General features: G+C 60.1%; 2 protein-coding genes across 2 annotated transcripts in view; one reads left to right on the top strand and one right to left on the bottom strand.

Moving 5' to 3' along the window:
- Positions 1–21,234, top strand: LOC308232544 (glutamate receptor ionotropic, NMDA 2D-like; the record flags this gene model as incomplete). The annotated part of the gene is made up of 15 exons (XM_080639755.1): positions 1–44; positions 934–1,229; positions 5,404–5,804; positions 11,046–11,638; positions 12,759–12,873; positions 12,963–13,174; positions 13,253–13,415; positions 13,553–13,706; positions 13,793–13,918; positions 14,226–14,455; positions 15,463–15,623; positions 16,634–16,821; positions 18,634–18,866; positions 19,993–20,663; positions 21,216–21,234. The coding sequence occupies 15 exons, from the start codon at positions 1–3 to the stop codon at positions 21,232–21,234; spliced, it is 3,606 nt and encodes a 1,201-aa protein (XP_080495881.1).
- A 3,063-nt stretch (positions 21,235–24,297) lies between these two features.
- LOC308232543 (voltage-gated potassium channel KCNC1-like) overlaps positions 24,298–25,233 on the bottom strand; it is a gene marked incomplete at its 3' end in the record, with an annotated part of 5,804 nt that continues 4,868 nt past the window's right edge. Inside the window, exon 4 of the mRNA XM_080639754.1 lies at positions 24,298–24,309. Coding sequence (XP_080495880.1) covers positions 24,298–24,309 — 12 coding nt within the window. The remainder of the gene's footprint in view (positions 24,310–25,233) is intronic.

Here is a 25,233-nt window from a genome sequence, read left to right as displayed (position 1 = left end):
ATGACGTCACCTAGACGTGGCCGTGACGTCACCCTCCTCTGGCAGTGACGTCATGGCCCGGGTGTGATCTCATTGGCTGCTCCCCATCTCCATGCGGAGGAATAAAACCTGAACGCCGGGTGCATTGTGGGTAATGGGGGGGTCAGAGCCCCTGCGTTGCCCCCAGGGTGCTGGGGGGGGCTATGGGGTGCTGTGGGGTTTAGGAGGGCTTTAGGGGTGCACAATGGGAGCTTAGAGGGTGTGGAGGTGATGGGGGGGTACAGGGCTGGGGAATGAGCAGTATTTGGGGGTGCAGGAGGGTGCAAACAGGGATTTGGGCTGTATTTGGGCTTATTTGGGGGTATTTGGGGTTATTTGGGGGTATTTGGGGGTATTTGGGGGTATTTGGGGTTATTTGGGGTTATTTGGGCTGTATTTGGGGGTATTTGGGTGTATTTGGGGGTATTTGCGGTTATTTGGGGTTATTTGGGGTTATTTGGGGGTATTTGGGGGTATTTGGGGGTATTTGGGGTTATTTGGGGTTATTTGGGCTGTATTTGGGGGTATTTGGGTGTATTTGGGGGTATTTGGGGTTATTTGGGGTTATTTGGGGGTATTTTGGGTTATTTGGGTTTTTTGGGGGTATTTGGGGTTATTTGGGGGTATTTGGGGGTATTTGGGGTTATTTGGGGGTATTTGGGGTTATTTGGGCTTATTTGGGGGTGTTTGGGGGTATTTGGGGTTATTTGGGCTGTATTTGGGGTTATTTGGGGGTATTTGGGGTTATTTGGGCTTATTTGGGGGTGTTTGGGGGTATTTGGGGTTATTTGGGGGTATTTGGGGGTATTTGGGCTGTATTTGGGGTTATTTGGGGGTATTTGGGGTATTTGAGGTGCTTTGGGGGTATTTGGGCTCCTGGCGCCCGCGTCTTTGGCCACGCCCCCTCCCTCCCAGGCCACACCCACCTCTCTCCGCAAGCCACGCCCCCCTACGGGCGGGGCCAATCAGGCGCAAGGGCGGGAAGGGCAAAGGCGGGAACGCGGCGCTGCGGGGTGCCGGGGGGGGGGGGGCGGGGGGTGGCGCTGGTCCTGCCCCATCGCTGCCCCCCCCCCGGCTCCGGGCGTTGGAAGGGTCCGGAGGGGGCGTGGCCAGGCGGGAGGGGGCGTGGCCAGGGGAGGGGCGGGGCTGGCGCCGGGGCCGGTGTCCCAGTGACCGGCGGCAGCTGCGGGATGCGGTGGGGAGCGTGAGAGGTGAGCGGCGGGACCCGCAGCGGCGCCCCATAGAGCCCCATAGCGACCCATAGGGACCCCGATACACCCCAAGGACATCCCATAGCGTCCCAATAACGTCCCGTAGCATCCCATATTGCTCCATAGCACCCCAATGACACCCAATAGCACCCCAATGACATCCCATAGCATCCCATAGTGCCCCAATGATATCCAATAGCACCCCAATGACACTACATAGCGCCTCATAGCACCCCAATGACACCCCATAGCATCCCAATGACACCCCATAGCACCCCAATGACACCCCATAGCACCCCAATGACACCACACACCACCCCAATGACACCCCATAGCATCCCAATGACACCCAATAACATCCTATAGCACCCCATAGCATCCCAATGACACCCCACAGCACCCCAATGACACCCCACAGCACCCCAATGACACCCCATAGCATCCCAATGACACCCAATAACATCCCATAGCACCGAACAGCATCCCAATGATACCCAATACCACCCCAATGACACTCCATAGCACCCCAATGACACCCCATAGCACTCCATAGCACCCCAATGACACCCCCCAGCACCCCAATACCTCCCAATAGCCCCCAATAACCTTCCCCTACCCCTCAATAACCCCCCATACCCCCGAACGCCCCTAACACACCCCCTAGCCCCTGCAATGCACCCCAATACCCCTCAGTGACCCACAGGACCCCATCACCCCCTTCCAGCCCAGCCCAGCACCCTCCGACACCCCCAGCACCCCACTATAGCCCCCAACACCCCCAATGCCCCCCAATGCACCCCAATGCCCCCCAATGCACCGCAATGCCCCCCAATGCCCCCCAATGCCCCCCAATGCACCCCATTTCCCCCCATTCCCCCCCCCTTCCCATTGCGCACCCCGGGGGGGGGGGCAGAGGGACCCGGCCCCGGCCCCGCAGCGGCCCCGCAGCCGCCGCCCCGGTCCCTGCATTTGTATTCAGCGAGCGGCGGCGGCGGCGGCTGCGGCAGGGCCGGGGGGGGCGGGCGGGGACGGAGCGGGGCAAAGGGGGCAAAGGGGGGTGATGGGGGAATGGGGGTGATGGGGGAATGGAGGGGAATGGGGGGTAATGGGAATGGGGGGTAATGGGAATGGGGGGTAATGGGAATGGGGGGAATGGGGGTGATGGGGGATAATGGGGGGCAAAAGGGCAACGAGGGGTAATGGGGGTAATGGAAGGGAATGGAGGGAATGGGGGTTAATGGGAATGGGGGCAATGGGGTGATGGAGGGAATGGAGGGGAATGGGGGGAATGGGGGGGAATGGGGGTAATGGGGAGTAATAGGGGGCAAAGGGGAAACGGGGGGTAATGGGGGCAATGGAGCATAATAGGGGTAATGGAGGGTAATTGGGGTAATGGAGGGTAACGGGGCAAGGGGGTAATGGGGGTGATGGGGAGCAAAGGGGCAATGGGGGGTAATAGGGGGTAATGGGGGGTAATGAGGGTAATGGGAGCAATGGAGGGCAATGGGAGCCCAATGGATGAACAGGGGGGCAATGGAGGGGGGATGAGTTCTGACCCTCCTCATCCCCCCCTCTCCCAGGTGCATCCCCAGCCCCCCCCCCGGACCTCCCATTTCTGCCCCCCCCAAGTCCTTGTCCCCCTCCCTGTGTCCCCAACACCCCCCTGACCCCCCCCGGCCCCCCCATCACCTCCCCCCATTTGCCATCCCCCCCTCACCCCCCCCAAGGCCGAGATGTGGCTGAGCCCTGCAGGACCGAGCTTGGAACGGGTAGGGGGGGCGACATTGGTGGGGGGGGCATAGGATGTGGGATGTGGGGTATGGGATATGGGATATGGGATATGGGATATGGGGTATGGGATATGGGATATGGGATATGGGATATGGGGTATGGGATATGGGGTATGGGATATGGGATATGGGGTATGGGATATGGGGTATGGGATATGGGATATGGGGTATGGGATATGGGATATGGGGTATGGGATATGGGGTATGGGATATGGGATATGGGGTATGGGATATGGGATATGGGATATGGGGTATGGGGTATGGGATATGGGGTATGGGATATGGGGTATGGGATATGGGATATGGGATATGGGATATGGGGTATGGGATATGGGGTATGGGATATGGGATATGGGGTATGGGATATGGGATATGGGATATGGGGTATGGGATATGGGGTATGGGATATGGGGTATGGGATATGGGATATGGGGTATGGGATATGGGGTATGGGATATGGGATATGGGATATGGGATATGGGGTATGGGATATGGGGTATGGGATATGGGGTATGGGATATGGGATATGGGGTATGGGATATGGGATATGGGGTATGGGATATGGGGTATGGGATATGGGGTATGGGATATGGGATATGGGGTATGGGATATGGGGTATGGGATATGGGGTATGGGATATGGGATATGGGATATGGGATATGGGGTATGGGGTATGGGGTATGGGATATGGGGTATGGGATATGGGGTATGGGATATGGGATATGGGGTATGGGGTATGGGGTATGGGGTATGGGATATGGGGTATGGGATATGGGATATGGGATATGGGGTATGGGATATGGGGTATGGGATATGGGATATGGGGTATGGGATATGGGGTATGGGATATGGGGTATGGGATATGGGATATGGGATATGGGGTATGGGATATGGGATATGGGGTATGGGATATGGGATATGGGGTATGGGGTATGGGATATGGGATATGGGGTATGGGATATGGGATATGGGATATGGGGTATGGGGTATGGGATATGGGATATGGGGTATGGGATATGGGATTTATGGGGTATGGGGTATGGGATATGGGATATATGGGGTATGGGATATGGGGTATGGGATATATGGGGTATGGGATATGGGATATGGGGTATGGGGTATGGGATATATGGGGTATGGGATATGGGATATGGGATATATGGGGTATGGGATATGGGGTATGGGATATATGGGGTATGGGATATGGGATATGGGGTATGGGATATGGGATATATGGGGTATGGGATATGGGGTATGGGATATGGGATATATGGGGTATGGGATATGGGGTATGGGATATATGGGGTATGGGATATGGGATATATGGGGTATGGGATATGGGGTATGGGGTATGGGGTATGGGATATGGGATATGGGGTATGGGGTTTGGGGTATGGGATATGGGGTATGGGATATGGGGTATGGGATATGGGATTTATGGGGTATGGGGTATGGGATATGGGATATATGGGGTATGGGATATGGGGTATGGGATATGGGATATATGGGATATGGGGTATGGGATATGGGATATGGGATATGGGGTATGGGATATGGGGTATGGGATATGGGATATGGGATATGGGGTATGGGGTATGGGATATGGGATATGGGGTATGGGATATGGGATATGGGGTATGGGGTATGGGACATGGGATATGGGATATGGGATATGGGATATGGGGTATGGGATATATGGGATATGGGGTATGGGATATGGGGTATGGGATATGGGATATGGGATATGGGGTATGGGGTATGGGATATGGGATATGGGGTATGGGATATGGGATATGGGGTATGGGGTATGGGATATGGGATATGGGATATGGGATATGGGATATGGGATATGGGGTATGGGATATATGGGATATGGGGTATGGGGTATGGGGTATGGGATATGGGATATGGGATATGGGATATGGGATATGGGGTATGGGATATATGGGATATGGGGTATGGGATATGGGGTATGGGATATGGGGTATGGGATATGGGATATGGGATATGGGGTATCGGATATATGGGATATGGGGTATGGGATATATGGGATATGGGGTATGGGATATGGGGTATGGGATATGGGGTATGGGATATGGGATATGGGATATGGGGTATCGGATATATGGGATATGGGGTATGGGATATATGGGATATGGGGTATGGGATATGGGGTATGGGATATGGGGTATGGGATATGGGATATGGGGTATGGGATATGGGGTATGGGATATATGGGATATGGGGTATGGGATATGGGGTATGGGGTATCGGATATATGGGCTATGTGCTGTGGGCTGTGGGGTCTCAGTATCTGACGCTGGGGCCCGGGCGCCCCAGTTGATCGCTGCCCCCCCCATCCCCTCTCTGTCTCCCCCCCCCAGCTCCCCCCACCATGAGCCCCCTGCCCAGGATGTTCTTCACCTTGGCCCTGGCCTGCGCCAGCCCCTTCCTGGCGCCCGAGGCGCCGCGGCGGGCGCTGAACGTGGCCGTGATCCTGAGCGGTTCCTCCTACGGCGCCGCGGGGCCGCGCCTGGCGCCGGGGCCGCTGCCGGGCTCCGCCTTCGAGGTGAACCCCATCGGGGTGGTGCTGAACGACACCAACCCGCGGAGCCTCATCCTGCGCCTCTGCGACGTCCTCTCCTCCCTGCCCGTCCATGGCGTCGTCTTCGAGGACGACGCCGGCTCCGAGGCCCTGGCCCAGATCCTCGACTTCGTCTCGGCGCAGACGGCCGTGCCCATCGTGGCCATCAACGGCGGCGCCGCCGTCGTCCTCACGCCCAAGGCGAGCCCGCGGCGGCCCTCGAGGGGCTTGGGGCGCGGCGGGGGGCGTCTGGATGGGGTTGGGATGGAGCTGGAGGTGGTCGGGGTGAGATGGGTGCTCTTAGATATGTTTGGGTGCTCCTAGATGGGGTTGGGTGCCTCTAGATGGGGTTGGGATGGAGCTAGAGGTGATTGGGACGAGATGGGTGCTCTTAGATATGTTTGGGTGCTCCTAGATGGGGTTGGGTGCCTCTAGATGGGGTTGGGATGGAGCTAGAGGTGATTGGGACGAGATGGGTGCTCTTAGATATGTTTGGGTGCTCCTAGATGGGGTTGGGTGCCTCTAGATGGGGTTGGGATGGAGCTAGAGGTGACTGGGACGAGATGGGTGCTCTTAGATATGTTTGGGTGCTCCTAGATGGGGTTGGGTGCCTCTAGATGGGGTTGGGATGGAGCTAGAGGTGATTGGGACGAGATGGGTGCTCTTAGATATGTTTGGGTGCTCCTAGATGGGGTTGGGTGCCTCTAGATGGGGTTGGGATGGAGCTAGAGGTGATTGGGATGAGATGGGTGCTCTTAGATATGTTTGGGTGCTCCTAGATGGGGTTGGGTGCCTCTAGATGGGGTTGGGATGGAGCTAGAGGTGATTGGGACGAGATGGGTGCTCTTAGATATGTTTGGGTGCTCCTAGATGGGGTTGGGTGCCTCTAGATGGGGTTGGCATGGAGCTAGAGGTGACTGGGATGAGATGGGTGCTCTTAGATATGTTTGGGTGCTCCTAGATGGGGTTGGGTGCCTCTAGATGGGGTTGGGATGGAGCTAGAGGTGATTGGGACGAGATGGGTGCTCTTAGATATGTTTGGGTGCTCCTAGATGGGGTTGGGTGCCTCTAGATGGGGTTGGGATGGAGCTGGAGGTGGTCGGGGTGAGATGGGTGCTCTTAGATATGTTTGGGTGCTCCTAGATGGGGTTGGGTGCCTCTAGATGGGGTTGGCATGGAGCTAGAGGTGATTGGGACGAGATGGGTGCTCTTAGATATGTTTGGGTGCTCCTAGATGGGGTTGGGTGCCTCTAGATGGGGTTGGGATGGAGCTGGAGGTGGTCGGGGTGAGATGGGTGCTCTTAGATATGTTTGGGTGCTCCTAGATGGGGTTGGGTGCCTCTAGATGGGGTTGGGATGGAGCTAGAGGTGACTGGGACGAGATGGGTGCTCTTAGATATGTTTGGGTGCTCCTAGATGGGGTTGGGTGCCTCTAGATGGGGTTGGCATGGAGCTAGCGGTGATTGGGACGAGATGGGTGCTCTTAGATATGTTTGGGTGCTCCTAGATGGGGTTGGGTGCCTCTAGATGGGGTTGGGATGGAGCTAGAGGTGATTGGGACGAGATGGGTGCTCTTAGATATGTTTGGGTGCTCCTAGATGGGGTTGGGTGCCTCTAGATGGGGTTGGCATGGAGCTAGAGGTGACTGGGACGAGATGGGTGCTCTTAGATATGTTTGGGTGCTCCTAGATGGGGTTGGGTGCCTCTAGATGGGGTTGGCATGGAGCTAGAGGTGATTGGGACGAGATGGGTGCTCTTAGATATGTTTGGGTGCTCCTAGATGGGGTTGGGTGCCTCTAGATGGGGTTGGGATGGAGCTAGAGGTGATTGGGACGAGATGGGTGCTCTTAGATATGTTTGGGTGCTCCTAGATGGGGTTGGGTGCCTCTAGATGGGGTTGGCATGGAGCTAGAGGTGACTGGGACGAGATGGGTGCTCTTAGATATGTTTGGGTGCTCCTAGATGGGGTTGGGTGCCTCTAGATGGGGTTGGCATGGAGCTAGAGGTGATTGGGACGAGATGGGTGCTCTTAGATATGTTTGGGTGCTCCTAGATGGGGTTGGGTGCCTCTAGATGGGGTTGGCATGGAGCTAGAGGTGATTGGGACGAGATGGGTGCTCTTAGATATGTTTGGGTGCTCCTAGATGGGGTTGGGTGCTTCTAGATGGGGTTGGCATGGAGCTAGAGGTGATTGGGATGAGATGGGTGCTCTTAGATATGTTTGGGTGCTCCTAGATGGGGTTGGGTGCCTCTAGATGGGGTTGGGATGGAGCTAGAGGTGATTGGGACGAGATGGGTGCTCTTAGATATGTTTGGGTGCTCCTAGATGGGGTTGGGTGCCTCTAGATGGGGTTGGGATGGAGCTAGAGGTGATTGGGATGAGATGGGTGCTCTTAGATATGTTTGGGTGCTCCTAGATGGGGTTGGGTGCCTCTAGATGGGGTTGGGATGGAGCTAGAGGTGATTGGGATGAGATGGGTGCTCTTAGATATGTTTGGGTGCTCCTAGATGGGGTTGGGTGCTTCTAGATGGGGTTGGCATGGAGCTAGAGGTGATTGGGACGAGATGGGTGCTCTTAGATATGTTTGGGTGCTCCTAGATGGGGTTGGGTGCCTCTAGATGGGGTTGGGATGGAGCTAGAGGTGATTGGGACGAGATGGGTGCTCTTAGATATGTTTGGGTGCTCCTAGATGGGGTTGGGTGCCTCTAGATGGGGTTGGGATGGAGCTAGAGGTGATTGGGACGAGATGGGTGCTCTTAGATATGTTTGGGTGCTCCTAGATGGGGTTGGGTGCCTCTAGATGGGGTTGGGATGGAGCTAGAGGTGATTGGGACGAGATGGGTGCTCTTAGATATGTTTGGGTGCTCCTAGATGGGGTTGGGTGCCTCTAGATGGGGTTGGGATGGAGCTAGAGGTGATTGGGACGAGATGGGTGCTCTTAGATATGTTTGGGTGCTCCTAGATGGGGTTGGGTGCCTCTAGATGGGGTTGGCATGGAGCTAGAGGTGATTGGGACGAGATGGGTGCTCTTAGATATGTTTGGGTGCTCCTAGATGGGGTTGGGTGCCTCTAGATGGGGTTGGGATGGAGCTAGAGGTGACTGGGACGAGATGGGTGCTCTTAGATATGTTTGGGTGCTCCTAGATGGGGTTGGGTGCCTCTAGATGGGGTTGGCATGGAGCTAGAGGTGATTGGGACGAGATGGGTGCTCTTAGATATGTTTGGGTGCTCCTAGATGGGGTTGGGTGCCTCTAGATGGGGTTGGGATGGAGCTAGAGGTGATTGGGACGAGATGGGTGCTCTTAGATATGTTTGGGTGCTCCTAGATGGGGTTGGGTGCCTCTAGATGGGGTTGGGATGGAGCTAGAGGTGACTGGGACGAGATGGGTGCTCTTAGATATGTTTGGGTGCTCCTAGATGGGGTTGGGTGCCTCTAGATGGGGTTGGGATGGAGCTAGAGGTGATTGGGATGAGATGGGTGCTCTTAGATATGTTTGGGTGCTCCTAGATGGGGTTGGGTGCCTCTAGATGGGGTTGGCATGGAGCTAGAGGTGATTGGGATGAGATGGGTGCTCTTAGATATGTTTGGGTGCTCCTAGATGGGGTTGGGTGCCTCTAGATGGGGTTGGGATGGAGCTAGAGGTGATTGGGACGAGATGGGTGCTCTTAGATATGTTTGGGTGCTCCTAGATGGAGATGGGTGCCTCTAGATGGGGTTGGGATGGAGCTAGAGGTGATTGGGACGAGATGGGTGCTCTTAGATATGTTTGGGTGCTCCTAGATGGGGTTGGGTGCTTCTAGATGGGGTTGGGATGGATCTAGAGGTGATTGGGATGAGATGGGTGCTCTTAGATATGTTTGGGTGCTCCTAGATGGGGTTGGGTGCCTCTAGATGGGGTTGGCATGGAGCTAGAGGTGATTGGGACGAGATGGGTGCTCTTAGATATGTTTGGGTGCTCCTAGATGGGGTTGGGTGCCTCTAGATGGGGTTGGGATGGAGCTAGAGGTGATTGGGATGAGATGGGTGCTCTTAGATATGTTTGGGTGCTCCTAGATGGGGTTGGGTGCCTCTAGATGGGGTTGGCATGGAGCTAGAGGTGATTGGGATGAGATGGGTGCTCTTAGATATGTTTGGGTGCTCCTAGATGGGGTTGGGTGCCTCTAGATGGGGTTGGCATGGAGCTAGAGGTGATTGGGACGAGATGGGTGCTCTTAGATATGTTTGGGTGCTCCTATATGGGGTTGGGTGCCTCTAGATGGGGTTGGGATGGAGCTGGAGGTGGTCGGGGTGAGATGGGTGCTCTTAGATATGTTTGGGTGCTCCTAGATGGGGTTGGGTGCCTCTAGATGGGGTTGGGATGGAGCTAGAGGTGATTGGGACGAGATGGGTGCTCTTAGATATGTTTGGGTGCTCCTAGATGGGGTTGGGTGCTTCTAGATGGGGTTGGCATGGAGCTAGAGGTGATTGGGACGAGATGGGTGCTCTTAGATATGTTTGGGTGCTCCTAGATGGGGTTGGGTGCCTCTAGATGGGGTTGGGATGGAGCTAGAGGTGATTGGGATGAGATGGGTGCTCTTAGATATGTTTGGGTGCTCCTAGATGGGGTTGGGTGCCTCTAGATGGGGTTGGCATGGAGCTAGAGGTGACTGGGACGAGATGGGTGCTCTTAGATATGTTTGGGTGCTCCTAGATGGGGTTGGGTGCCTCTAGATGGGGTTGGGATGGAGCTAGAGGTGATTGGGAAGAGATGGGTGCTCTTAGATATGTTTGGGTGCTCCTAGATGGGGTTGGGTGCCTCTAGATGGGGTTGGGATGGAGCTAGAGGTGACTGGGACGAGATGGGTGCTCTTAGATATGTTTGGGTGCTCCTAGATGGGGTTGGGTGCCTCTAGATGGGGTTGGCATGGAGCTAGAGGTGATTGGGATGAGATGGGTGCTCTTAGATATGTTTGGGTGCTCCTAGATGGGGTTGGGTGCCTCTAGATGGGGTTGGCATGGAGCTAGAGGTGATTGGGACGAGATGGGTGCTCTTAGATATGTTTGGGTGCTCCTAGATGGGGTTGGGTGCCTCTAGATGGGGTTGGCATGGAGCTAGAGGTGGTTGGGGGCTTTTGGATGGATCTAGAGGTGGTTGGGATGAGATGGGTGCTTCTAGGTGGGGTTGGGATGGAGCCCGAGGTGGTTGGGTGCTGCTGGCTTGGGGATGCTCCAGGTGAGGGGATGCTGGGCAGCCGGGCAGCAGTGGAGGGGTGGACGGGGACAGGGAAGCCCAAGTGGCCACAAGCCCATTGGGGGCCACCCAAGTCCTTCCCAACCCAACCATCCCCAACCCTCCCATGTTCGGACCCCCTTGACCAACCCCAACGCAAGGGTCCCAGCCATGGCCAGGGCCACCCAAGGGTCCCGAGCCCATCCAGAGCCGCCTCCTGTCCCCGCGCAGGAGAAGGGCTCCACGTTCCTGCAGCTGGGCTCGTCCACGGAGCAGCAGCTCCGGGTGATCCTGGAGGTGCTGGAGGAGTACGATTGGACGTCCTTCGCCGTCCTCACCACGCTGCTGCCGGGCCACGAGGACGTCGTGGACTACGTGGAGGTCCTGACCGACGGCAGCTTCATCGGCTGGGAGCACCGCGGCGTCCTCACGCTCAACCTCAGCGGCGACGCCGACGGCTCCCGCCTGCGGCGCCAGCTCCGCGACGTCACGGCGCAGATCCGGCTCCTCTACTGCTCCCGCGAGGAGGCCGAGGCCATCTTCCGCGCCGCGCACGACGTCGGCTTGACCGGCCCCGGTTACATCTGGTTCCTGGTGGGGACCAACCTGGCCGGCAGCAGCCGGCTCCCGGAGCACGTCCCCGCGGGGCTCTTCGCGGTGCTGTCGGCGGGATGGAGGGACGAGCTCCAGCACCGGCTCCGCAACGGCGTCGCCATCGTGGCCAAGGGGGCCGAGGCGCTGCTGCGGGACTACGGCTTCGTCCCCGAGTTCAACAACGACTGCCGGGCGCCCAACGTCACCCACAGCAAGGAGAACCTGCACCGGTGAGCGCCGGCGCGAGCGCGGCCAAGGGCGCCCAGTGGGTCCCAACCGCGTCCAGGGCCACCCAATGGACCCCAACCCAGCCACATCAGGACCCACTCAACCATCCCCAACCCAACTGTCCTCAATCACATCGAGGGGCACCCAATGGTCCCCAACCATGGCCAGGGGCACCCAATGGTCCTCAACCCCAGCTGTATCCAGAGTTGTCCCAACCTTGTCTAGGGGCACCCAATGGTCCCCAGCCACGTCTATGAGCACCCAATGGTCCCCAACCGCGTCTATGAGCACCCAATGGTCCCCAACCACGTCTATGGGCACCCAATGGTCCCCAACCACATCTATGAGCACCCAATGGTCCCCAACCGCGTCTATGAGCACCCAATGGTCCCCAACCACGTCTCTGGGCACCCAATGGTCCCCAACCACGTCTATGGGCACCCAATGGTCCCCAACCACGTCTATGGGCACCCAATGGTCCCCAACCACGTCTATGGGCACCCAATGGTCCCCAACCACGTCTATGGGCATCCAATGGTCCCCAACCACGTCTATGGGCACCCAATGGTCCCCAACCACGTCTATGGGCACCTAATGGTCTCCAACCACGTCTATGGGCACCCAATGGTCCCCAACCACGTCTATGGGCACCTAATGGTCTCCAACCACGTCTATGGGCACCCAATGGTCCCCAACCACGTCTCTGGGCACCCAATGGTCCCCAACCACGTCTCTGGGCACCCAATGGTCCCCAACCACGTCTCTGGGCACCCAATGGTCCCCAACCACGTCTATGGGCACCTAATGGTCCCCAACCACGTCTAGGGGCACCCAATGGTCCCCAGCCACGTCTAGGGGCACCCAATGGTCCCCAACCACGTCTATGGGCACCCAATGGTCCCCAACCACGTCTATGGGCACCCAATGGTCCCCAACCACGTCTATGGGCACCCAATGGTCCCCAACCACGTCTATGGGCACCCAATGGTCCCCAACCACGTCTATGGGCACCCAATGGTCCCCAACCACGTCTAGGGGCACCCAAGACCCACTTGACCATCCCCAACCCTTAGGACCGGTGACGGTGGTGCCCTGGTGCCATCGGCGCCGCCACCTCCGCAGGTACTTCATGAACATCACATGGGGGCAGAAGGACTTCTCCTTCAACGAGGACGGGTACCTGGTGAACCCTTCGCTGGTCGTCATCTCCCTCACCAAGGAGCGGAGCTGGGAGGTGGTGAGTGCCCGGCGGTGCCGGCGCTGTCAGCGTCACCCCCGTGCCCCGTGTCCCGCGCCGCGACGCCGTCCCCACGTCCCCGCATGCAGGTGGGCAGCTGGGAGCACCAGATCCTCCGCATGAAGTACCCGGTGTGGTCCCGCTACGGCAAGTTCCTGCAACCGGTTGACGGCGACCAGCACCTGATGGTGGCCACGCTGGAGGAGCGCCCCTTCGTCATCGTGGAGAGCATCGACCCCTCCACCGGCACCTGCATCCGCGACTCCGTGCCCTGCCGCAAGCAGCTCAACCGCACCTCCACGTGGGTGCCCCCCGCTTTGGGGTCCCCATCGGCCCCCCACAAGTGCCCCCCCCCATTCCAGCCCCCATCTCCCCACAGCCCCACCATGGAGCTCTTCGAGAAGAAGTGCTGCAAAGGCTTCTGCATCGACATCCTCAAGCGCTTGGCCCGCGCCGTCGGCTTCACCTACGACCTCTACCTGGTCACCAACGGCAAGCATGGCAAGAAGATCGATGGGGTGTGGAATGGAATGGTGGGAGAGGTGGGGACAAACCCCCCCCCCCCCGCACGCCCCACAGCACCCCACGGATGGATATGGGGGTTGGACACGAGGAGGTTGGGGGGCGGACCAAGACTTGTGGGGGTCAAGGGGCCCTTTAGCCGCGTCCCTCGCCGCAGGTGTTCTATGGGCGGGCGGACATGGCCATCGGCTCCTTGACCATCAACGAGGAGCGCGCCGAGATCATCGACTTCTCGGTGCCCTTCGTGGAGACCGGGATCAGCGTCATGGTGTCGCGGAGCAACGGCACCGTGTCCCCCTCCGCCTTCCTGGGTAGGGCCCGGCCGGCGTCACCGCGACGGCGATGACACCGCCACGGCGGTGACGCTGACGCCGACGCCTCCCGTGCCCCACCGCAGAGCCCTACAGCCCGGCCGTGTGGGTCATGATGTTCGTCATGTGCCTCACCGTGGTGGCCGTCACCGTCTTCATCTTCGAGTACTTCAGCCCCGTGGGCTACAACCGCAGCTTGGCCGCGGGGCAGCGTGAGTTGGTGGCACCAAGAGAGCGGGGCGCGATGGGAGACAGGGGGTCCCCATTGCCCCCATTGTCCCCATTGTCCCATTGTCCTCATTGCACCCATTGCCCCCCATTGCCCCCATTGCCCCCATTGTCCCCATTGCCCCCATTGCCCCCATTGTCCTCATTGCCCCATTGTCCCCATTGCACCCATTGCCCCCCATTGCCCCCATTGCCCCATTGTCCCCATTGCACCCATTGCCCCCATTGCCCCCATTGCCCCCATTGTCCCCATTGCCCCCATTGCACCCATTTCCCCCATTGCCCCCATAGGTGCCGGCGGCTCCACCTTCACCATCGGCAAATCCATTTGGCTCCTTTGGGCTTTGGTCTTCAACAACTCGGTGCCGGTGGAGAACCCCAAGGGCACCACCAGTAAGATCATGGTGCTGGTCTGGGCCTTCTTCGCCGTCATCTTCCTCGCCAGCTACACCGCGAACCTGGCGGCCTTCATGATCCAGGAGGAGTACGTGGACACCGTGTCCGGCCTCAGCGACCGCAAGGTGCCACCACGGGGGTGCCGATGGGTGCTGATGGGTGTGGATGAGTGCTCATGGGTGCTGATGGGTACTGGTAGGTGCTGATGGGTGTCGATGGGTGCCGATGGGTACCATGGGTGCCGATGGGTGCCGATGTGTACCAATGGGTGCCAATGTGTACCAGTGGGTGCCGACGGGTGCTGATGGGTACCAATGGGTGTTGATGGGTGCTGATGGGTACTGATGGGTGCTGATGGGTGTTGATGGGTACCAATGAGTGCTGATGGGTGCCGATGGGTGCTGATGGGGGCTATGGGTGCCGATGGGTGCTGATGGGCGCCGATGGGTGTCGATGGGTACCGATGGGTGCTGATGCATGCTGATGGGTGTTGATGGGTACCAATGGGTGCCGATGGGTGCTGATGGATACCGATGGGTACTGATGGGTGCCGATGGGTGCTGATGGATTCCGATGGGTACTGGTGGGTACCGATGGGTGCTGATGGGTGCCGATGGATACCAATGGGTGCCAGTGGGTGCCAGTGGGTGCCAATGGATACCAACGGGTACCGATGGGTACTGATGGGTGCTGATGGATACTGATGGGTACCGATGGGTGCCGATGGGTACCAATGGGTGTTGATGGGTGCTGTTGGCTACTGATGGGAGTTGATGGGTGTTGATGGGTGCCGATGGGTGTTGATGGGTACCAATGGGTGCTGATGGGTGCCGATGGGTACTGATGGGCACCATGGGTGCTGATGGGTGCCGATGGGTGTTGATGGGCGCCGATGGGTGCTGATGGGCACCATGGGTGCTGATGGGTGCCGATGGGTGTTGATGGGCGCCGATGGGTGTTGATGGGTACCGATGGGTGCTGATGGGTGCTGATGGGTGTTGATGGGTACCAATGGGTGCCGATGGGTGCTGATGGATACCGATGGGTACCAATGGGTGCCGATGGGTGCTGTTGGCTACCAGTGGGTGCCAATGGGTACCGATGGATACCGATGGGCGCCGTGGGGGGTCAGTTCCAGCGCCCGCAGGAGCAGTACCCGCCGCTGCGGTTCGGGACGGTGCCCAACGGGAGCACGGAGAAGAACATCCGGAGCAATTACCCCGCCATGCACAGCTACATGGTGCGCTTCAACCAGCGCGGCGTGGAGGACGCCCTGCAGCACCTCAAGACAGGGTGCGGCCAAGGGGCGGAGCCTGGGAAAGTGGGCGGGGCTTAGGGTGTGGGCGGGGCTAAGTGGTTGAGGGCGGGGCTTGGGGGAGGGGCTTAAAGGTACCAGTGGGGCTTATAGATGCATATAGGGACATGGGCGGGGCTTAGCGGTCCATATATGGACATGGGAGGGGCTTACTGATACAAAGGTGCTGTGGGCGGGGCTTACAGATCCGTATATGGCTGTGGGTGGGGCTTGCTGCTCCATATATGGTTGTGGGCGTGGCTTGTTGTTCCATATATGGTAGTGGGTGTGGCTTATTGAGCCATGTATGGCTGTGGGCGTGACTTGTTGCTCCATATATGGTTGTGGGCGTGGCTTATTGCTCCATATAGGGCAGTGGGTGTGACTTATTGAGCCATGTATGGTTATGGGCGTGGCTTATTGATCCATATATGGCAGTGGGTGTGACTTATTGAGCCATGTATGGTTATGGGCGTGGCTTATTGATCCATATATGGCGGTGGGCGTGGCTTGTTGACCCATATATGTCTGTGGGCGTGGATTGTTGCTCCATATATGGCAGTGGGTGGGGCCTATTGATCCATGTATGGCAGTGGGTGTGACTTATTGAGCCATGTATGGTTATGGGCGTGGCTTATTGCTCCATATATGGCAGTGGGTGTGGCTTGTTGACCCGTATATGTCTGTGGGTGTGGCTTATTGCTCCATGTATGGCTGTGGGCGTGGCTTATTTCTCCATATATGGCTGTGGGCGGGGCCTATTGAGCCACGTATGGCTGTGGGCGTGGCTTGTTGCTCCATATACGGCTGTGGGTGTGGCTTATTGCTCCATATATGGCTGCGGGCCCGGCTGATTGCTCCACGTACGGCTGCGAGAGGGCTTCGTTCCCCCCCCGAGCCGGCCGTGGGCGTGGCTGCCCCGTCCATATATGGACGTGGGCGGTGCAGCGGGCGGGGCTGGCGCCCGGGGGCGGGGTTGCTCGGTAGCCCCGCCCCCGTTGGCCGGCAGGAAGCTGGACGCGTTCATCTACGACGCGGCGGTGCTCAATTACCTGGCGCGCAAGGAGGAGGGCTGCAAGCTCGTCACCATCGGCTCGGGCAAGGTCTTCGCCTCCACCGGCTACGGCATCGCCCTGCAGCGCGGCTCCCGCTGGAAGCGCCCCGTGGACCTGGCGCTGCTGCAGCTCCTGGGGGACGGTACCGGCACGGGGGGGAAGGCACCGGGGTGACCCCAGTGCCCCATGGAGCATCCCAATGTCCCATGGAGCATCCCAGTGACCCATGGAGCATCCCAATGACCCAACACCCCATAGACCATCCCCACGCCCCATAGACCATCCCCACGCCCCATAGACCATCCCCACGCCCCATAGACCATCCCAACACCCCATAGATCATCCCAACACCCCATAGACCATCCCAACACCCCATAGATCATCCCAACGCCCCATAGACCATCCCAACACCCCATAGATCATCCCAACACCCCATAGACCATCCCAACACCCCATAGATCATCCCAACGCCCCATAGACCATCCCAACACCCCATAGACCATCCCAACGCCCCATAGACCATCCCAACACCCCATAGACCATCCCAACACCCCATAGATCATCCCAACACCCCATAGACCATCCCCACGCCCCATAGACCATCCCAACACCCCATAGACCATCCCAACACCACATAGACCATCCCCACGCCCCATAGACCATCCCAACACCCCATAGACCATCCCAACACCCCATAGACCATCCCAACACCCCATAGATCATCCCAACACCCCATAGACCATCCCAACGCCCCATAGACCATCCCAACACCCCATAGACCATCCCAACACCACATAGACCATCCCAACACCCCATAGACCATCCCCACGCCCCATAGACCATCCCAACACCCCATAGACCATCCCCACGCCCCATAGACCATCCCAACACCACATAGACCATCCCAACACCCCATAGACCATCCCCACGCCCCATAGACCATCCCAACACCACATAGACCATCCCAACACCCCATAGACCATCCCAACACCCCATAGACCATCCCAACACCCCATAGACCATCCCCACGCCCCATAGACCATCCCAACGCCCCATAGACCATCCCAACACCCCATAGACCATCCCAACACCACATAGACCATCCCCACACCCCATAGACCATCCCCACGCCCCATAGACCATCCCAACACCCCATAGATCATCCCAACACCCCATAGACCATCCCCACGCCCCATAGACCATCCCAACACCCCATAGATCATCCCAACACCCCATAGACCATCCCAACACCCCATAGACCATCCCAACGCCCCATAGACCATCCCAACACCCCATAGACCATCCCAACACCACATAGACCATCCCCACGCCCCATAGACCATCCCAACGCCCCATAGACCATCCCAACACCCCATAGACCATCCCAACACCCCATAGATCATCCCAACACCCCATAGACCATCCCAACGCCCCATAGACCATCCCAACACCCCATAGACCATCCCAACACCCCATAGACCATCCCCACGCCCCATAGATCATCCCAACACCCCATAGACCATCCCAACACCCCATAGACCATCCCAACACCCCATAGACCATCCCCACGCCCCATAGACCATCCCAACACCCCATAGACCATCCCAACACCCCATAGACCATCCCCACGCCCCATAGACCATCCCAACACCACATAGACCATCCCAACACCCCATAGACCATCCCCACGCCCCATAGACCATCCCAACACCACATAGACCATCCCAACACCCCATAGACCATCCCAACACCCCATAGACCATCCCCACGCCCCATAGACCATCCCAACGCCCCATAGACCATCCCAACACCCCATAGATCATCCCAACACCCCATAGACCATCCCCACGCCCCACAGATGACACCATCCACCCGGAGCTGACCCCCTAAGCCCCCTGTGTTGAGCCCCAAGTCCCCGCGGTGACGCCGCGCGTGTCCCCCCGCCCCATGGCAGACGAGATCGAGATGCTGGAGCGGCTGTGGCTGTCGGGGATCTGCCACCAGGAGAAGCTGGAGGTGATGAGCAGCAAGCTGGACATCGACAACATGGCCGGGGTGTTCTACATGCTCCTGGTGGCCATGGGGCTCAGCCTCCTGGTCTTCGCCGCCGAGCACCTGGTGCACCGCGAGCTGCGGCACCGCCGGCACCGGGCCCCGCGGCCACGGGCGCTGCTGGCGCTGAGCAGGGTGAGGGCAGAGAGGGGAGAGAGGGGGGTGGGGTATGGGGTATGGGGTATGGGATATGGGGTATAGGATATGGGATATGGGGTATGGGATATGGGATATGGGGTATGGGATATGGGGTATGGGGTATGGGATATGGGGTATGGGATATGGGGTATAGGATATGGGATATGGGGTATGGGATATGGGATATGGGGTATGGGATATGGGGTATGGGATATGGGGTATGGGGTATGGGATATGGGATATGGGGTATGGGGTATGGGATATGGGGTATGGGGTATGGGATATGGGGTATGGGGTATGGGGTATGGGGTATGGGATATGGGATATGGGGTATGGGGTATGGGATATGGGGTATGGGATATGGGGTATGGGGTATGGGATATGGGGTATGGGGTATGGGGTATGGGATATGGGGTATGGGGTATGGGATATGGGGTATGGGGTATGGGGTATGGGATATGGGATATGGGGTATGGGATATGGGGTATGGGGTATGGGGTATGGGATATGGGGTATGGGGTATGGGGTATGGGATATGGGGTATGGGGTATGGGATATGGGGTATGGGATATGGGGTATGGGATATGGGATATGGGGTATGGGGTATGGGGTATGGGGTATGGGATATGGGGTATGGGATATGGGATATGGGGTATGGGGTATGGGATATGGGGTATGGGATATGGGGTATGGGGTATGGGGTATGGGGTATGGGATATGGGGTATGGGATATGGGGTATGGGATATGGGATATGGGGTATGGGGTATGGGGTATGGGGTATGGGATATGGGGTATGGGATATGGGATATGGGGTATGGGATATGGGGTATGGGGTATGGGATATGGGGTATGGGGTATGGGGTATGGGATATGGGGTATGGGATATGGGGATTCCCCCCCAACGCCACGCTCTCCCCCCAGGGCATGTACAGCTGCTGCAGCCCCGAGGACCCTTCCCCCTCCTCCCCCCACCCCCTCCACCCTCCCCCTCTTCCCACGCCCCCTCCCCCTCCCCGCGACCGCCGCCCCCCCCGGACCCCCCCCCCTCGCCGGGGGCCCCCCCCTCCCCCTGCCCCTCCCCCCGCCGCCTTCCACCGCTTCTACGGCCCCATCGAACCGCAGGGGCTGAGCCGGGGGGGGGGCGGCGGCGGGGGGGGGGGGGTGGGGGTCGGGCCCTGCCCGCGCTCCCCCCCCCACCCCTCCCCCCCCGAGCCCGGCCCCTCCCCCTGGTCCCGCCGCGCGCTGCGGGGGCTCTACGAGGCGGGGGGGGGAGGGGCGGGACACGACCCCTCCCCCCCGGACCCCCCCCTCTTCCCTTACTCCCGTTTGTTCTACGAGGACGAGCGGAGCCCCCCGCCCCCCCCCCGCGAGCGCCCCCCCCGCCGCGGCCCCCCCCGCGGCTTGGGGGTGGGGGGAGGCGGGGGGGACCCCGAGGCGCAGCCGCTGCTCCGCGGCCCCCCCGCCACCCCCCGCGCCCACCCCTGCCGGGGGCACCCCCCCCCCTTCGCCGCCGCCCCTCCCCCCCCGTTCTACCCCGACCTCTCCGACTCCGAGTCCGAGCCCCCCTCCCCTCCCCCCCCGGCCAGCGCCGCGGCCCCTCCCCCCCCCACCCCCCCCCCGGCCTTACCTCACCCCCCGCCTTCCTCCGCGGCCCCCCCTCCCCCCTGCTGGTGCACCCCTCCCCCCCACTGCTGCACCCTCCCCCCGGGCCGCGAGCGGGGGGGGCACCCCCTCCCCCCCCCTCCCCCCCCGGGGCGCTGCTGGTCCGCGGAGAAGCTGCCGGGGGGCGGGGGGTGGGGGTGGGGGGGAGGGGGGGGCTGGGGCAGCCTCGAGCTCCTGGGGACCCCCCCGCACGCCTTCCCCCACCCCCCCCATCACCACCACCCCCCCCCGCCCCTCCCCCGCTGCCGGAGCTGCTCGGCCGAGAGGCTCCGGGACTGGGAGGGGGGGCCCTGGGGACACCCCCCCCCTCCCCCCGCCCTGTGCCCGGCCTGGCCCGGAGGGGGGGGAGGGGCTCATTGGGGCGGGGGGGGCGGGTTCTGGGGGTTCCCTCCCCCCCCCCACCTCCCGCCCTTCCCCCGCCCCCTCCCGCACCGCTGCGGCCGCCGCCGCCCCCCCCCGGCCTCGCGCAGCCTCGAGGACCTGAGCGCGTGGGGGGGGGCGGGGGGGTTCTGGGGGGGCCCGGGGGGGGCAGGGCTGGGCTCGGCCCCTCCCCCCCTGTCCCCCTCCCCCCCGCCCCGCGGGCAGCGCCGCGCGTGGGGGGTGGGGGCGGGGGGAGGGGGCGGGGCCCGGCGCGGGGGGGAGGGGCCGCTGGGCGCGCGCCGGGGCTCCGCCCACTTCTCCAGCCTCGAGTCCGAGGTGTGAGGGGAGGGGGGGGGTCAGAGGTCAAGGTCAGGTCACGGTGGCGCCTGAGGTGACAACGAGGCCAGGGTTGGTTCCCATGGCAACAACAGGGATGGGGATGGTTCCCATGGCGACAACAGGGATGGGGATGGTTCCCATGGCGACAACAGGGATGGGGATGGTTCCCATGGCAACAACAGGGATGGGGATGGTTCCCATGGCGACAACGAGGATGGGGATGGTCCCCATGGAGATAACAGGGATGGGGATGGTTCCCATGGTGACAGCGAGGATGGGGATGGTTCCCATGGCGACAACGAGGATGGGGATGGTCCCCATGGAGATAACAGGGATGGGGATGGTTCCCATGGTGACAGCGAGGATGGGGATGGTCCCCATGGTGACAACGAGGATGGGGATGGTTCCCATGGCGACAACGAGGATGGGGATGGTCCCCATGGTGACAACAGGGATGGGGATGGTTCCCATGGCAACAACAGGGATGGTTCCCATGGCAACAACGAGGATGGGGATGGTCCCCATGGCAACAACGAGGATGGGGATGGTCGTCATGGGGACAAGGACAAGGTCATGGTGGCGCTGAGGTGACAACGAGGTGACAGCAGCACCCATGGGGTACCCCTGAGGATGAGGATGGTTCCTGTGGCACCTATGGGACAACAAGGACAAGGTCGGGTCCCTGTGGCACCGGGTGACACCATCGAGGACAAGGACAAGGACAGCGCCTTATGGCAGCCATGGTGACAAGGACGCGTCCCCATGGGGTGACACTGCGAGGAGGAGACCCCAGCAGGACACAGGGTTTGTCCCCAAAGTGCCACCATGGACATGAATTGGGTCACCCCGTCACCATGGGTGACACCAGGTCCCTATGGGTGACACTATATCCTTATGGGTGACACTGTCTCTATGGGTGACACCACCGCCTGTCCCCATGGGTGACACTATATCCATATGGGTGACATCACATCCCCATGGGTGACACTGTCTCTATGGGTGACACTGTCCCTATAGGTGACATTATGTCTCTATAGGTGACATTATGTCTCTATAGGTGACACTGTTCCTATGGGTGACATTACATCCCCATGGGTGACATTGTCTCTATAGGTGACACCATGTCCCTATGGGCGACACTGTCTCTATAGGTGACACTATGTCCCTATAGGTGACACTAGGTCCCTATGGGTGACACCATCTCTGTAGGTAACACTATGTCCCTATGGGTGACATCATGACCCCATGGGTGACACCGTCTCTATAGGTGACACCACGTCCCTATGGGTGACACTGTCTCTATAGGTGACACCACGTCCCTATGGGTGACACTGTCTCTATAGGTGACACCACGTCCCTATGGGTGACACTGTCCCTATAGGTGACACCACGTCCCTATGGGTGACACTGTCTCTATAGGTGACACCATCCCTATAGGTGACACCATGTCCCTATGGGTGACACCATCCCTATAGGTGACACCACGTCCCTATGGGTGACACTGTCTCTATAGGTGACACCATCCCTATAGGTGACACCATGTCCCTATGGGTGACACTGTCTCTATAGGTGACACCACGTCCCTATGGGTGACACCACCGCCACGGAGGACTCACCCAGTCCCCGAGGGTGACACTGTGACACACCCCCCCCCCAACAACCCCTGAGGTGCCCCCCCCGTCCATGGGGGGGGGGTCACGCAGAGTTGGGGACACCCCCGTGTGTGCCCCCCATCACCCCCCCCCCTTGTGCTGCTGCCCCCCAGAAGTTGGGGGTGCAAAGAAACCGCGACTGTGACCCCCCCCTTGTCCTTGTGACCCCTCCATGCTCCCCTGCCCCCCAAGTGCCACCCCAAAGCCCCCCTCCTCCCTTGTCCCCATCACGTCCCCATCACCCCCCAAGTCCCCCCTTGCCCCATGGGTTACTCCTGAGCCCCCCTCCCCCACGTTGTGTCGTCCCCCCTCCCCCAATAAAGCAGCTTTTCTATTCCCGCCCCAAACAGTGCCTCAATGTGGGGGGGGAGGGGTCACTTTGGGGGGGGGGGAAGGGGTCACTTTGGGGGGGGGGAGGGGTCACTTCTCCCCTCCCCCCCCCCCCCCCATTTTGAGGCCATTTTCGCTCTTTTTGGTCACTTTTATTCTCGCAGCTCCAAGATCCCGCGTGAAAAAATAGCTCTGGGCCCCTCCCCCCCTCCCCCCTCCCCCCCAGCCCCGTTTGGCACCGCCCCTCCCCCCCCTTCCTGAGTCAAACCCCCCCCAAACGGGGGAGCCCCCACCCCCCCCCCCAACCCAACCCCAAGAGATAACGGGGGGGGGGGGGAGGGGCGGGGATTGCACCAACCCCGGGGGGGGAGGGGTAATTAATTATTAATGAGGTTAATAAATAGTAATTAGGGGGGAGGAGCTTGTTCCAGCGCAGCCCGGGGGGGGGAGGGGCTGGAGACCCCCCCCCTAAAAGCACGAGGCAAAGGGGGGGCCCCCCCAAACATGCAGCGAATTAAGGGGGGGGGGAGGGGCGGGCGGGGAGCGATTTGTCCTCATTAGCATCTCATTTGCATAGGAGTCATTGCATAAAGCTCCCGCCGCCATTGGGGGGGGGGAGGGAGGGGTTTTGGGGTGAATTCCGGGGGTTTTGGGGGTGTTTTTTGCATATAACGATACCTGCAGCGGGGGGAGGGGGCATGCAGACATGCGGGGGGCCCCTCCCCCACCCTGACGCCCCTCCCCCCACAATGGGGCCAGGGCCTGAGTTGGGGGCTGCGGCCTGGTCCTGGCGCCATGGAAACGGAGCCTGAGCTTGCAGTGGGGTCAGGCCTAGTCCTGTTGCTATGGAAACAGAGCCGGCCCTCGCAGGAGGGGTGAGGCCTGCTCCCATCACCATGGAAACGGAGCCTGGCCTCGCAGTGGGGACAGGCCTAGTCCCATTGCTATGGAAACCAAGCCCAGCCTCGCAGTGGGACCGGGCCTGGTCCTGTCACCATGGAAACAGAGCCCAGCCTCGGCAGTAGAGGTCGGGCCTAGTCCTGTTGCCATGGAAATGGAGCCTGACCTCTCAGCGGGGTCGGGCCTAGTCCTGTTGCTATGGCAACACAGCCTAGCCTCACAGTAGGAATCGGGCCTAGCCCCATCACCACGGAAACGAAGCCTGCCCTTGCAGTAGGCGTTGCACCTAGTCCAGTTACTATGGACACAGAACCTGGCCTAGCCCTGTTGCTATGGGAACGGAGCCTGGCCTAGTCCCATCACCATGGAAACAAAGCCTGCCCTCGCAGTGGGGCCGGACCCCCCCATTCTCAGCGGGGGGGGGGGGCTCCAGTTATTGCTTTGGGGGGGAGAAAGGGAGCCCAAGGGGGCGGGGGGAGGGGACACAAATGACACAGTGGGGGGGGGGGGGGGGCTCCCCAAGTCCTGAGTGATCATGGGGGTGCAGGGACACCCCACACCCCCCATGGGTGGGGGTCAGGGGCTCCCATATTGGGGGGGACACACACAAAGGGGGGGGGGGGAAGGACACAAAGTGCAGTGCAGCCAATGGGGTGCCACGGGGGGGGGGGGGCACCCCCTCACCCCCATTCACAGTCATTGAGGGGGCCCCCCCCAACCCCACCCCAGTTCCAGTCACTTTGGGGGGGGGGGAAGGGGGAGTCGTGGCCCCCCCCCCCCCCCCCCCCTTGAATTGCCACTGATGAGTTGAGCGTTGCCCCATTGGGGGGGGGGGGGGGGGGGGGCAGGGAAAGGGGGAAGGAGGAGGGGGGGTCCCACCCCCCCTTTAAAGGATGGAGGGGATGGGGGAGCGGGGGCGCCGGGGGGGCCGGGGGAGCCGAAGGGGGGGCGGCCGGGGCCACGCGCACCCCCGTGATGCTGTTGAGGCTCCGTGACTTCTCATAGCCTTGGGGGGGGAGACAGAAATGGGGGGGGGGTCAGTACCCCCAAACCCCCCCCTTGGGGACCCCCCCCAAACCCCCCTCAACCCCCCCCCAGGGCTCCATAATCCCCCCCACCC

This window comes from Psittacula echo, assembly GCF_963264785.1.
Source record: "Psittacula echo genome assembly, contig: SCAFFOLD_125, whole genome shotgun sequence".
NCBI classification, from domain to species: domain Eukaryota; kingdom Metazoa; phylum Chordata; class Aves; order Psittaciformes; family Psittacidae; genus Psittacula; species Psittacula echo.
Note: the sequence above shows the minus strand (reverse complement) of the source record. Positions and strands in the feature narration are given on the sequence as shown.